Genomic DNA, 12,441 nt, shown 5'->3' on the forward strand with positions numbered 1-12,441 from the left:
CGCCCTTCATCCTTTTGCCCAGGGACCTGGTCGCAAGTGACAGTGCAGTTCTCGGCCGGGGCGCTCGGCCAAGGGAGCGTCTAAAAAGTTCTCGGTTGTTGGTAAAGCATGAACGAGAAGATTTGAGAGTAAGCATTAGGATGGTTGGATAACTAGGTTTTGCCTAGACATGAGCCTACCCCATGTGAGCTGTAAACCCTCATCGCAGTCTCTCTAAATGACTTATTTCATCCATCCACCCGACTTTTACTGTGTTCAATATATGCCAGACAGTGTCAAATTATTTCTCTCTCCCTCCCTAGGATTCACGAAATTCATGTTTTCTGGAAGGGGGAGGAAGTAGGGGGGGGTTGACACGATGGTGTCATGGGCTCTTACTGTCTGCATGAGTTTCCCTTAGCCCATGAGTTTCCCTTACTACTTTAGCCTCAGTTTCTCATCTCTAGAATGGGGAGGTTTATAATAGAATCTACTGCAGCAGATGTTTCTTTATCCTTTGGTGGCCTGTCCGGCATTCACCCCTGCCTCCTGCCGTTAGCATCTTAGCACCAGATCTTTGTTTGGAGGTGGTTCACTGGTGTGTGCAGCCCGTGGGCCTGGTAGCCCAGAATCCAAAGGTGGAGGCTGCTTTCCTTATCCCAGGTCCCAGGGCAGGGTGTTGGGCTCTCTCCTGAAGCCTTAAATCTTGAGTGAGGGACAGAATGCATGGCAAGGGGATTGAATTGTTCCCTGAGTACAGTGTTGGCTGTAGGTTTGGCTGTCCAGCCTTTTGGAGCACTCTGTTTTACAAGCCTAGATATCTGACTTCCATCAAGATGCTATGAGTTCCCAGTGTCCTTCCTTGAAAGGTTCTTTCTTTCTTCTTTTCTTTTTTTTTTTGCTTTTTTTTTTTTTTTTTTTTGCTTTTTAGGGCCACACCCACAACATATGGAGGTTCCCAGGCTAGGGGTTGAATTGGAGCTATAGCTGCAGGCCTACATCACAGCCACAGCCACAGCAATGCCAGATGTGAGCTGTGTCTGCAACCTACACCACAGCTCACGGCAACGCTGGATCCTTAACGCACTGAGCGAGGCCAGGGATTGAACCCACAACCTCATGGCTCCTAGTCAGATATGTTTCTGCCGCACCACGACGGAAACTCCCGGAGAAAGTTTCTTTCTGTGGAAAGCAGTTGTAATCTGTATCTGGCAAACCATGCAAGACCCTGCCTGATGCTACCACCCCCAGGCTGTGAAGCTTAAATGAGGGAGCATGGGTACAGCGCTCATGGCCACTCTCTTTACTGGAACTCAGATGAGTGGGTGCTGTAACTCCAGAAAGAAACACAATGCAAACTCCCAAGTCAGACTCTTAAGATCATGGAAACAAGTTAGTTCTTTCTTTCTTCTTTTCTTTTTTTCCTTTTTTTTTTTTTTTTTTTTTTTTTGCTTTTTAGGGCCACACCCACAACATATGGAGGTTCCCAGGCTAGGGGTCCAATCAGAGCTACATCTGCCTGCCTACACCACAGCCACAGCAACACTGCATCCAAGCCGCCTCTGCGACCTACACCACTGCTCACAGCAACGCCAGATCCTTAACCCACTGAGCGAGACCAGGGATCAAACCCGCATCCTCATGGATGCTAGTCATGTTCATTAAGCACTGAGCCACGACAGGGACTCCAGGGCAGGTGGTTCTATAGTTCCGCACTGGAAAGCTTATGTTCTAAGTTTGTCCGCTCAACACCTCCCTTCTTCCACCCTAACAGAGCCCAAATTTTGCACAGGCCCCTCCCCTTCAGGAAAGGGTCCTAGTTTAAGAGTAAATTGGTCATTCTTCCTCTTTTCCCTTGAGAAAACTGCCCTTCCCTCATAGACACATTAGGCTCCTTGCACCTGGCATTGAGTTTCGAGAAGAGAAACAAAAGTAAAACCAGCAGGGTTTAGTGGCTAAGAGTGCTGGGTCCAAATCCTGGTCCCTTGCTTCCTAGCTGAATAGGGTTTTTTTGTTTTTGTCTTTTTAGGGCCTACCTATGGCATACAGAAGTTCCCAGGCTAGGGGTCCGATCAGAGCTGTAGCCCCTGGCCTACACCACAGCCACAGCCACGCCAGATCTGAGTTGCGTCTGTGACCTACATACACCACAGTTCATGGCAATGCACGGATCCTTAACCCAGTGAGGCCAGGGATGGAACCTGTGTCTCATGGATACTCGTCGGGTTCATTACCATTGAGCCACAATGGGAACGCCTTAGGTGGGTAGTTTTGGGTAAGTCATGTCTCCTCCCAGAGGCTCAGTTTCTTTATGAATGGGGACACTGAGAATCTGTCCTGTTTGGGGCTGTTCTTCAGTGTGATGGCAAGTGACAAATCTTCAGAGGGAACCCTGCAGAGAAAGCACCACTGGCAGGACCACAGCAGGGGGCCCTGTGAAAACTTCCATCTGCTCTGCCACCTGGATGGGGGTCCTGGGGTCCCCCTGGTTCCCATGCTCTCCCAGTCTGGTTCCTGCTTCAGAAATGCCCTTGAGCCTTGAGGGAAGGCCCCTTCGCAGCTCTGCTCTTCGTTAGCTTGCTCTACTTGATGCCTGCTCCTCCTTCCTGCATCGGAGTCCGTCCCCCCCGCTCCCCCCCTCCCTGCTCCCCCCTCACCCCGTCTCCCAGCAGCCCTGTCCTGCACTTTTCTAACTCTCTGCAGTCCCTTTCATACAGAGAGTTCACCTCGGACTGCAATTACCTTTTCTGTCCTCTGCTGGCCAATGAGCTCCAGGCGGTCTCTAGGGTTGTTGAATCAACAAATGACTCAGCCAGGAATGGGGGCGAGGAACACTTTATTCTCACAGCTGAGCAAAAGACGAGGCCCACAGCCCTGACAGCAGCAGACGCAGCCCCCTCCCAGCCCCAGCCCTCTCTTCTTGGTACAGTTGCTGCTGCCACAGGCCAAGTTAGGAGCCAGGGTGACAGCCAGGGCGGGAGCCGGCTGGCCCCGGAGCAGCAGTGGGCAGCAGTAGCAGCAGCAGGTTATGGAGTGGGGCAGGGGTGTTAGTGGGGCTGGCTGACTCCCATGCCCGCGTGGATGGTGCCTGGCGAGGGCCTGGTGGGGGCGCCTGGACCGTGAGGTGAGGGGGCATCTGGAGTGGCTCAGTCGGCCATGAAGATGCGGCTGGAGATGTCATCCAGGAGCCAGTCGATGCCAGGCAACAGGTTCTCCCCGGTGACGGCACTGCAGCCCTGGATGCACCAGTGGTGGCTGCGGATGGAGTCCAGCTCCAGGGCCTAGAAGGGAGGAAGGTGACAGAGGGCCCCGGTGTCCACAGGGCCCGACCCCCCTCAGCCCCTTTCCCCTCCTGGCCCAGGGGAAATCCACACCTCCCTCCAGGGCCTGCTGTGGGAGGCTTCCCCTGGCCCCTGGTGAAGATGTGTCACACACACCCCCGCACCCCGCTTCCGCTCCACCGCCCAGAGCACCTGAGCTCTCTGTACACGACAGCCAGACCAGCACGGCAACAAGGGCTCCCGATGTGGTGCTCTGGGCCCTACAGTATCCTCTCACCCATTCCCCCCCAAGGCCCCATGAGCCAGGGATTGTACTGGCCATTTTACTGAGGAGGAAACTTCAGAGAGGTTAAGCAACCTCCTAAAGTCACACAGCTAGTAAGTGGCAGAACCCAGTTTCTAACCCCACTCTTTCTCGTTCTAGCCTTCCAGTCTACAATCAGACTTAAGATGCACTCTGACAATGGGAGGTCCCAAGAAGGAACACGTGCTGCCAAATACTAACCAGGAGAATTTGGGAGGGGCTGAGAGAAGGAAGGAGGTGACCAACCTCTCAGGATCCTTGGCGCTGGAATCCATCTTGGCTGAGGGATGCATGTGCCACCAGAAAAGGACCCCAGCTCAAACCAAATTATGGGCCAAACAAGATGACTGGCCAGAGACAACCCAGACACTAACCTCATTACCATAAAACCTGAGGCTTTGAGCCACATGGCAGCAAATCCGATTCCCTTACCCTACTGTTCTCTGCCCAGGGAGCCTCTTCCCAATAAAGCTTTTTGCTTTGTCAAAAAAAAAAAAAAAAAAAAAAAAAAAAGAGTTCCCATCCTGGTTCAGTGGCAACGAAATCTGACTAGCATCCATGAGGATGCAGGTTCAATCTCTGGCCTCGCTCAGTGGGTTAAGGATCTGGTGTCACTATGAGCTGTGGTGTAGGTCAAAGGCTCAGCTCAGATCCTGAGTAGCTGTGGCTGTGGTGTAGACCAGCGGCTACAGCTCTGATTCGACCCCTAGCCTGGGAAAACTCCATATGCTATGGGTGCGGCCCTAAAAAGACAAAATATAAAAATAAAAAACAAATAGGAGTTCCCGTCGTGGCTCAGTGGTTAACAAATCCGACTAGGAGCCATGAGGTTGCGGGTTCGATCCCTGCCCTTGCTCAGTGGGTTAAGGATCTGGCGTTGCCATGAGCTGTGGTGTAGGTCGCAGAGGCGGCTTGGATCCTGCGTTGCTGTGGTTCTGGCATAGGCCGGCGGCTACAGCTCTGATTAGACCCCTAGCCTGGGAACCTCCATATGCCGCAGAAGCAAAAAAAAAAAAAAAAAAAAAAAGACAAAAATAAAAAACAAATAAAAGTGACTCAAAGACATTTAAAAAAAGTAAAGAGAGAGAGTTAAGATGCAATCTGGAGTCACACAGGCCTGTGTTTAAATCCTGGCTTGTCTGCTTACCCTGTGACCCTGGGCCAGTTACCTTTCTAAGCCTGCCTCACCGTGTGTAGAATGATGTAATAGTTCCTACCTTGTGAGGTTGCTGTGCGAACTAAATGAGTTAATCCGTGCACAGCCTAGCACGTGGAAGCTACTGTTCCCTTGTGGAATAATCTATTTTCAGGTCTGCCTGCCCCTGGGCTGTGGGCTCAACTCTCTTACTAATCACTGACTCCCCAGTACCCTGAGTAGGTCCTGCCACACGGCACGGCTAATGCATACTTATTCATTTATTTACTTATTTACTTATTGGCTGTACCTGTGGCATGTGGAAGTTCCCAGGACAGGGATCGAACCCACCCTCGCCATACCCATAACCAGTCACATCAGTGACAATGCTTGATCCTTAACCTGCTGAGCATCCCAACAAATGCTTCTTAAATAAATTACAAGGAAATGCATGCCCCTTCCTTCCTCCAAGGCCTGCACTCACCTCACGAATTGCCTTAGAGGACAGTGCTCCGGGCAGGTCCTGCTTGTTGGCAAAGATGAGGAGGGTGGCACCAGCCAGGCGCTGGGGAAAGAGAAATAGAGGGGTGTGTGGGGGGGGGGCTTCAGAGGGCAGCCTGGCCCCTCCACTGTTCACCCAGGGCAAGGTCCCATAGCGGTGGGAAAGACACAGGCGGGGTGGGGGTGGGGGAGATGGCCTTTGTGTCCAGCCATTTACGGGGTGGAGGGAGCCCCAGTCTGGGCTAGGCCCTTGGTTCCAGCCCAGTCACCACCCAGTGGGCACTGCTCTCCTCCGAGCCTCAGACCCTCTTCTGTAAACAGGGAGGGGGTGACGGACAGATGCTCCAGAGCCCTCCAGGTCTAGCCTGCTCCACTCTGATGACCTGAGGTGCACGAAGAATTCGACTGTCCCAGGGGCTCTGGGGTCTGTTGGAAATGACCTTCCCTCTTCCAAGTTCACACAGCTCTCCAAACGGTCCCATTACCCTGACAAGCCTCACTCTCTGCCTGTGATTCCAGTTATTTCCATATGTGTTTGGACTGGGAGTCCCTCCACGTGGGTGGTGGATACAGCCTTAAAAAAGGCCTCGAGGAGTTGCCATTGTGGCTCAGTGGGTTAAGAACCCGACTAGGATCCATGAGGATGCGCGTTCGATCCCTGGCCTCCCGCAGTGGGTGAAGAATCTGGGGTTGCTGTAAGCTGTGGCATCGGTCGAGAAGGCGGCTTGGATCCTGCGTGGCGTAGGCTGGCAACTGCAACTCTGATTCGACCCCTAGCCTGGGAACTTCCATATGCTGCAGGTGTAGCCAGAAGAAAAAAAAAAAAAGAAAAGAAAAAGGGCCTCGGGGTCCCTGAGCATTGGACAGCCAGGATCTCACTGGACCTGCTCAACACCCGTTTAGGCTGGGGTCCCTGCATGACTACTGACAGCTCTCTCATGTACTCTTAAAAGTGTCCTGGTTTTTAACTAAATGCAGTGTAGGAAACTGGATCAAACCTGAAACAGAGAAAGGACATTAGTGGGAAAACTGGTGAAATCCTAATAAAACCTAGAATTCAGTTAATAGTAACTTACCAATGTTAATTTCTTAGATTTTGTTTGTTGTTGCTTTTTTTTTTTTGTCTTTTTAGAGCCGCACCCGTGGCATACGGAGGTTCCCAGGCTAGGGGATCTAATTGGACCTATAGCCGCCTGCTTACACCACAGCCACAGCAATGCCAGATCCGAGCTGCGTCTGTGACCTGCACCACAACTCATGGCAACGCCAGAGCCTTAACCCACTGAGTGAGGCCAGGGATCAAACCTGCAACCTCACGGTTCCTAGTCAGATTTTCGTTTCCGCTGCACCACGACGGGAACGCCTAATTTCTTAGTTTTGACAAAGGCATGGCGGTCCCGGAAGATGTTAAATTCCATGCTAAATGAAGGGGAGCTGGCTGAAGGATATATGGGGTGTCTCTTCACTATCTTTACAACTTTTCTGTACATCTAAAATCTTATTTAAAGAAGAGCATTTTGGGGAGTTCCCATTGTGGCTCAGTGGTTAACGAACCCAACTTGTATCCATGAGGATATGGGTTTGATCCCTGGCCTTGTTCAGTGGATTAAGGATCCAGCGTTGCCACAAGCTGTGGTGTAGGCTGAAGACTCAGCTCAGATCTGGCGTGGCTGTGGCTGTGGTGTAGGCCAGCAGCTGCCGCTCTGATGCAACCGCTAGCAGAACTTCCATATGCCTCAGGTGCAGCCCTAAAAAGAAAAAGAAAGAAATAAAGCCCCTAAGTTATTCTTTTTTTTTTTTTGTCTTTTTGCCATTTCTTGGGCCACTCCCGCGGCATATGGAGGTTCCCAGGCTAGGGGTCGAATCGGAGCTGTAGCCGCCAGCCTACGCCAGAGCCACAGCAACGCAGGATCTGAGCCTCGTCTGCGACCTACACCACAGCTCATGGCAACGCCGAATCCTTAACCCACTGAGCAAGGGCAGGGACCGAACCCGCAACCTCATGGTTCCTAGTCAGATTTGTTAACCACTGTGCCACAACAGGAACTCCGAAAGCCCCTAAATTATTAAAAAAAAAAAAAAGAACATGTGGCCCAGCCAATAGATTTTAGGATCACCATCATTATAATGCCCATCTTAGACAGGAGGCAGTGGAGGTTCAGAGTCGTGCCCACCTCGAGGTCACACAGCAGAGTCCGACTCCTGAGCCAGGCTCCACTGCCTCCCCAAGCTTGACACACTGGCCTCAAGTCATCCTCCCTAAAGCCCAATTCAAGGCATAGAAACTGCAGCTCAGGGTGTTGAAGCAGTGACACTGCAGGATGTGAACCTGTGTCTCAGTCCCCAGCGTGTCCCGCCCATGCCCAGTGGGCCTCCGTGGACCACGTGTACAGCTTGTCTCTGCCTCCCCAAGGGTGCTGGACACATGGTGAGGCCTCAGAGAAGGAATAGATCCCACCCTGGGTGTCCCTCTGGGTCTACGGACCCCACAAGGAATCTGCCCAAAGTACTGGGCCCCAATCACTGGGGGAAGCCTGGCTCCCCGGGCTCGGCCAGGCGTCCTGCCCACCTCCTCCACCAGCAGGCTCTGGAGCTCCCGCTGACAGTCCTGCATGCGCTGGCGGTCGGCGCTGTCCACCACCCAGATGAGGCCGTCGGTGCTCTCGAAGTAGTTCCGCCAGTAGGACCGCAGGGACTTCTGGCCGCCCACATCCCAGATGTTCAGCTTGAATCTGGACAGGGAGCGGGTGGCTGGAGGGTCAGCCTGGCCCCTTGCCCGCCCGCCCGCCCGCCCGCTCTGCCCACCTGCAGGGGCCCCGCTCACCCTCGGTGCTCCAGGGTCTTGATGTTAAAGCCCAGCGTCGGGGAGATGGTGTCAATGTCTTCCCCGTTGAACTTCTTGAGGATGGTTGTTTTGCCAGCATTGTCCAGGCCGCTGGGGCGCAGCAGGTTAAGGAGAAGTCCCCGGGCTCTGCAGGGTGGTGACATCATCGCAGTGCCCTCTTGGGGGACAAATCATTTCCCACCACATGTCAAAATCAGCGGAGGACCTGCCAGCGCCGCATGATACATGTGAAAAGTATCAAGAAATATGTTCTCATCATCTCCTGACCAGAGGCTCCTGAACTCATCCCACGATGCTTACTGCAAACCTACTCGGTGCCAGAACACCTCTGGTGCTGGCGCGGGGGCGGGGGGAGGGCAGAGTCACAGTCCCCACCCTGTGCAGTCTACACTCCAGGGCAAGACAGTGGGCAGAGTGCAAGCGAGACACAAGGCATTGCCGGCCCCAGTGAGAGGCTTTCGGAGAGGCCACCAAGGAGCTTCCTTTAGCTCAACACCAGGGCAGGCCTCTCTCACCATCTTGAGCTGAAGCCCAAACTCCAAGGGAGCAGCTGTTGGAAGGACTCAGGGAGGGGCATTCTAGGCAGAGGGAATAGCAAGAGCATGGATCTGGAGGCAGCCACCCTCCCCTTCCTGTTTCTGGAATATTCCAAACCCTTGGGTGCTGGGTGTACAAACAAGTGGGTAAGTTCACCAGCTGGAGAAAACCCCCCTCCTCTTTCCTTCTACCACTTAAGGGGCCCTGCAGCTGGGAGGGGCGGTGAGAGAACCTCTCCTGAGACCCAGCCTGGGTCCCTGATCCTTGGCAGCTGATTGTCCCCCCACCCCAACCAGCTTCCATTGTCCCTTCTCTGCAGGCTCATTCCCCTCAGCTGCCAAGCTGGTGTCTCTCCCACTTAGAAGAAGTGAAAAACAGCCTCTCTTGACCCCTCCTTTCTTACTTTTTCCTTGATTTCCTTCCCCATTTGGGGGGCGGGGGGCAGGGCTGCACCTGCAGCATGCAGAAGTTCCTGAGCCAGGGATGGAACCCAAGCTACAGCAGTGACAACGCCAAGTTCTTAACCGCTGGGCTACCAGGGAACTCCTACGTCGTGCCCTTTATAGCAGATCTCCTAAAGCTGCTGTCCATACTCCCCACTCCAATTTCAGTCCTCATGCTCTTTCTTTTGTTTTTTGTTTTTTGTCTTTTTGCTATTTCTTGGGCCGCTCCCGCGGCATATGGAGATTCCCAGGCTAGGGGTCCAGTCGGAGCTGTAGCCATCGGCCTACACCAGAGCCACAGCAACACGGGATCCGAGCCACGTCTGCAACCTACACCACAGCTCAGGCAAGGCCGGATCCTTAACCCACTGAGCAAGGGCAGGGAGCGAACCTGCAACCTCATGGTTCCTAGTCGGATTCGTTAACCACTGCGCCACGACGGGAACTCCATCATGCTCTTTCTTGAACCCATGAGATTTCTGTTCCCACTGCTTCCCTGAAACTGCTCTTACTGAGGTCAGTCCTCTGAGAGGCCCTGTCGTTCTTTACTAGCTGGGCGGTCCTCAGCCCTCTTCCTCCTGCTCCAGCAGCAGCGCTGACAGAGTGGCCAGTTCCTTCCTCCCCTCGCCTGGTTCTCCCATCTCCCCGGTCATTCCTCCTCCTTCCCCTCCTCCTCGCCCTGACCTCCTGCTCTGCGCAGGCCTAGGCCCCCTTCTCTGTCCACACTCCCTGACTCGGCAATCTCATCCAGGACCAGGCTTCAAACAGCATCTTTACGCTGAGGACTCCCAAGCTCATACATCCCACCCAGCTGCTCCCCTGGATATGGGTCCCTACATCCAGCTGCCTCGCTGCCATCTCTAGGATGTCCCAGAGGCTTCCCACATGGCCAAAACTCAGCTCTCACCTTCCCCTGAATATGTTCCCCAGCCCCTCCAACATCTCATTCTGCTGATGGTGCAGGAAACCCAGGAGTCACACTTGACTCTTCTCACACTCATGTCCAATCCAGCAGCAGTTCCTGCTGGCCTGACTCTCAGCATGTCCCCCCAACTTCCGTCACCTCACCGCTTCCCAGCTACCATCCTAGCTCACCTGTGTTACGGCAGGGGCCTAACTAGTCTTACATCTCACCTCCTCTCTGCACTTTTTTTTTTTTTTTTTTTGGTCTTTTTTAGGGCTGCATCTGTGGCACATGGACATTGCCAGGCTAGGGGTCAAAGTGGAGCTACAGCTGCCGGCCTACACCACAGCCATAGCAACACAGCATCTGAGCCGCGTCTGCGACCTATACCACAGCTCATGCAACGCTGGATCCTTAACTCACTGAGCGAGGTCAGGGATGGAACCTGAGTCCTCATGGATACTAGTCGGGTTCCTTACCACTCTGCCACCACAGGAACTCCCTCTCTGCACTTCTTTTAAAGGAAAAGTCCAGAACCAAAAGGCCCCAGGTGAGGTGCCTCTTCCATTGGACCTGACCTTCCAGGGCTCATTCTTTTCAGCCACACCGCCTTCCCAGACAGTCCTCTGAACACCCCGGCTGAGTTCCTCCCTGGAGGCCGTTCCACGTGCTGTTCCCTTTCCTTAAACAATTTCCCCAGACATCTACGTGGTGCCTCCCTCACCGCCCTGCCTTTCCTCAACTAGTACCTTCTCAGTATGGCCCTCTTTGACTACCTTATTTAAACTGCCTTAATTGCCACACATTATATATTTTACCTATTTTGTTAGCTAACATCTTTCTCCTTTCTCCCCTCAGCCTTACACAGAGCATCCTTAAAGATACGGGTATTTTTGTTTGTTTGTTTTGCTGTTTTATCCCAGCCCCCAGAACAGTGCCTGGTCCACAGCAGGCGCTCAAAAAACGTCTACTGGATGAGTGAATTCCCTGTGCCTTTCTCAGAGTTCGTCAAAACAGACGTGACGTGAAGATTCAAGTTATTTGCACACATAAATGTCTTCTCTCCCCTGCTAAGGGGAGCTTGGGGGTCCAGATCTTATTGTCCAGCTCTTGGACCACAGCCTCTCCGGGGATAGGGGGCTGGCAAAGAGGAGTGATGCCTGCCAGTGGGACTCAGAAGGTCAGCAGGGCTCTCGGGCCTACAAGCTGTCCGATGTGGTGACACCGGCCGGGAGGCAACCAAGCGCTGGACCCAGCGGCAAAATTACCCGCAGAGTCCATATCCACCTGCCACCTGCGCCCAGTGCTGAGGGCGGGGCCCACACGCCCCCGGGATTCCGACCTTGAGGGCGCGGCCGGGGCCTGGCACCCTTTGACAGGGGGAGGAGGCGGTCAGGACCGGGGAGAACGGCGGCCCAACGCACGGGCCAGACCGACGGGTGGTAGCGTTCGAGTCACCTCCGGGCCTCACCTCCCCCTACACTGGGACATCAGGCCCGGCCGCTGCGCCTTTACTCCCATACCTTTGGCCTTGGGAAGAAGTCCCCCCCCCCCCACCCTGAGCCGGTGGTACGGCCTCCTCCCGGCCCCCTGCCAAAAGCGATGGTAGGGCCCACGTGCGTGACGCAGAATGGGCAGTTGGTACGGGCCAGCCGGCCGCACATCCCGCTCCCGGCAGGGGGCGCCTGAAACCGCCCGCCCGGTGGGAGCCCCCCCCCCCGCATCCCGCTACTACCCTCGCGGCTCCGGCGCCGGGGAGGATACAGCATTAGCAGTCGCAGCTCTCGCTCTTTCTGCTTCATCTTCTTCAGAATGGTCAGAAGCCCCATGTCCCAGTAGCCCCCTCCCAGCCGCTGTTTCTTCCTAGTCCCGGGACCCCTTTCCCTGCTCCTATTGGCTATCAAGCCCATCGACGGCACAGCCTATTGGCTGGCTTCTCGCTTGGTCCCGCCCTCGCCCCACGTGACCGCGAAGCCGCCCGGCGGCGCTGCGTTGGATGGTCCCTCTAGCGGTACTGGGGGGCTTCTGCGCGGCCACCTGCGTTAACCCTTCGCATCCCGAGCGACTGGGTGACGAGAGCACCGCCATTCTTTTCCTTCCAGGACCCAAAGTCCAAAGATAATGGTAGAGAACGGAAACCTCAAGTTCCTGGGTTGTGTTTTGGCTGCATAGGGAGTTGGAGTTCCGACTCCTGAGAGCCCCAAGGATGTTGACATCACCCTGGGGCCGATATAAGGCGCTGTTTCCCGGAGACGTGGTCCAGATCCTGCTTATCTTGGGCCGGGGCATCATCCTAAACCTGCCACTTACAAGGCTTACCCCCTTTCCTTGGCTTCTGAAGTCGTGGAGGGTACTCTGGGAATTCTCCATCCAGGGTGGAACTTCCCCTTAGGTGCCATTTGGAAATGTGTGGGGGCATCATTGGATTTGTCCCCGTTACAAGATAACATACCTGTCATTTAGAGGGCAGGGGACAGATATCCACAAAGGATTGTCCCACCCAAGATGCTCG

The 12,441-nt window shown here is 54.3% G+C and overlaps 1 protein-coding gene across 5 annotated transcripts; it reads right to left on the reverse strand.

The window, feature by feature from the left end:
• Positions 1-2,798: 2,798 nt before the first annotated feature.
• ARL2 (ADP ribosylation factor like GTPase 2) lies at positions 2,799-11,806 on the reverse strand. Of its 5 annotated transcripts, none has more exons than XM_003122549.6 (5): positions 11,694-11,806; positions 8,025-8,135; positions 7,770-7,932; positions 5,184-5,264; positions 2,799-3,260 (listed from the first exon to the last, which is right to left on the reverse strand). In XM_003122549.6, exons 1-5 carry the CDS (start codon positions 11,756-11,758, stop codon positions 3,126-3,128), a joined length of 555 nt encoding a protein of 184 aa, XP_003122597.5. In that variant the 5' UTR covers positions 11,759-11,806; the 3' UTR covers positions 2,799-3,125. The 5 variants fall into 5 exon arrangements, with proteins under 5 accessions (XP_003122597.5, XP_013849576.1, XP_084866901.1 ...); XM_013994122.3 differs by having other exon boundaries at positions 8,025-8,202; positions 11,665-11,806; XM_085010775.1 differs by having other exon boundaries at positions 8,025-8,250; positions 11,665-11,806.
• Between the last annotated feature and the right edge of the window lie 635 nt (positions 11,807-12,441).

The sequence above is a fragment of the Sus scrofa genome, chromosome 2, assembly GCF_054392235.1.
Source record: "Sus scrofa isolate SSC_HxYL_T2T_F1_AM1 chromosome 2, Sscrofa_HxYL_maternal_Yorkshire_Landrace_v2.0, whole genome shotgun sequence".
NCBI classification, from domain to species: domain Eukaryota; kingdom Metazoa; phylum Chordata; class Mammalia; order Artiodactyla; family Suidae; genus Sus; species Sus scrofa.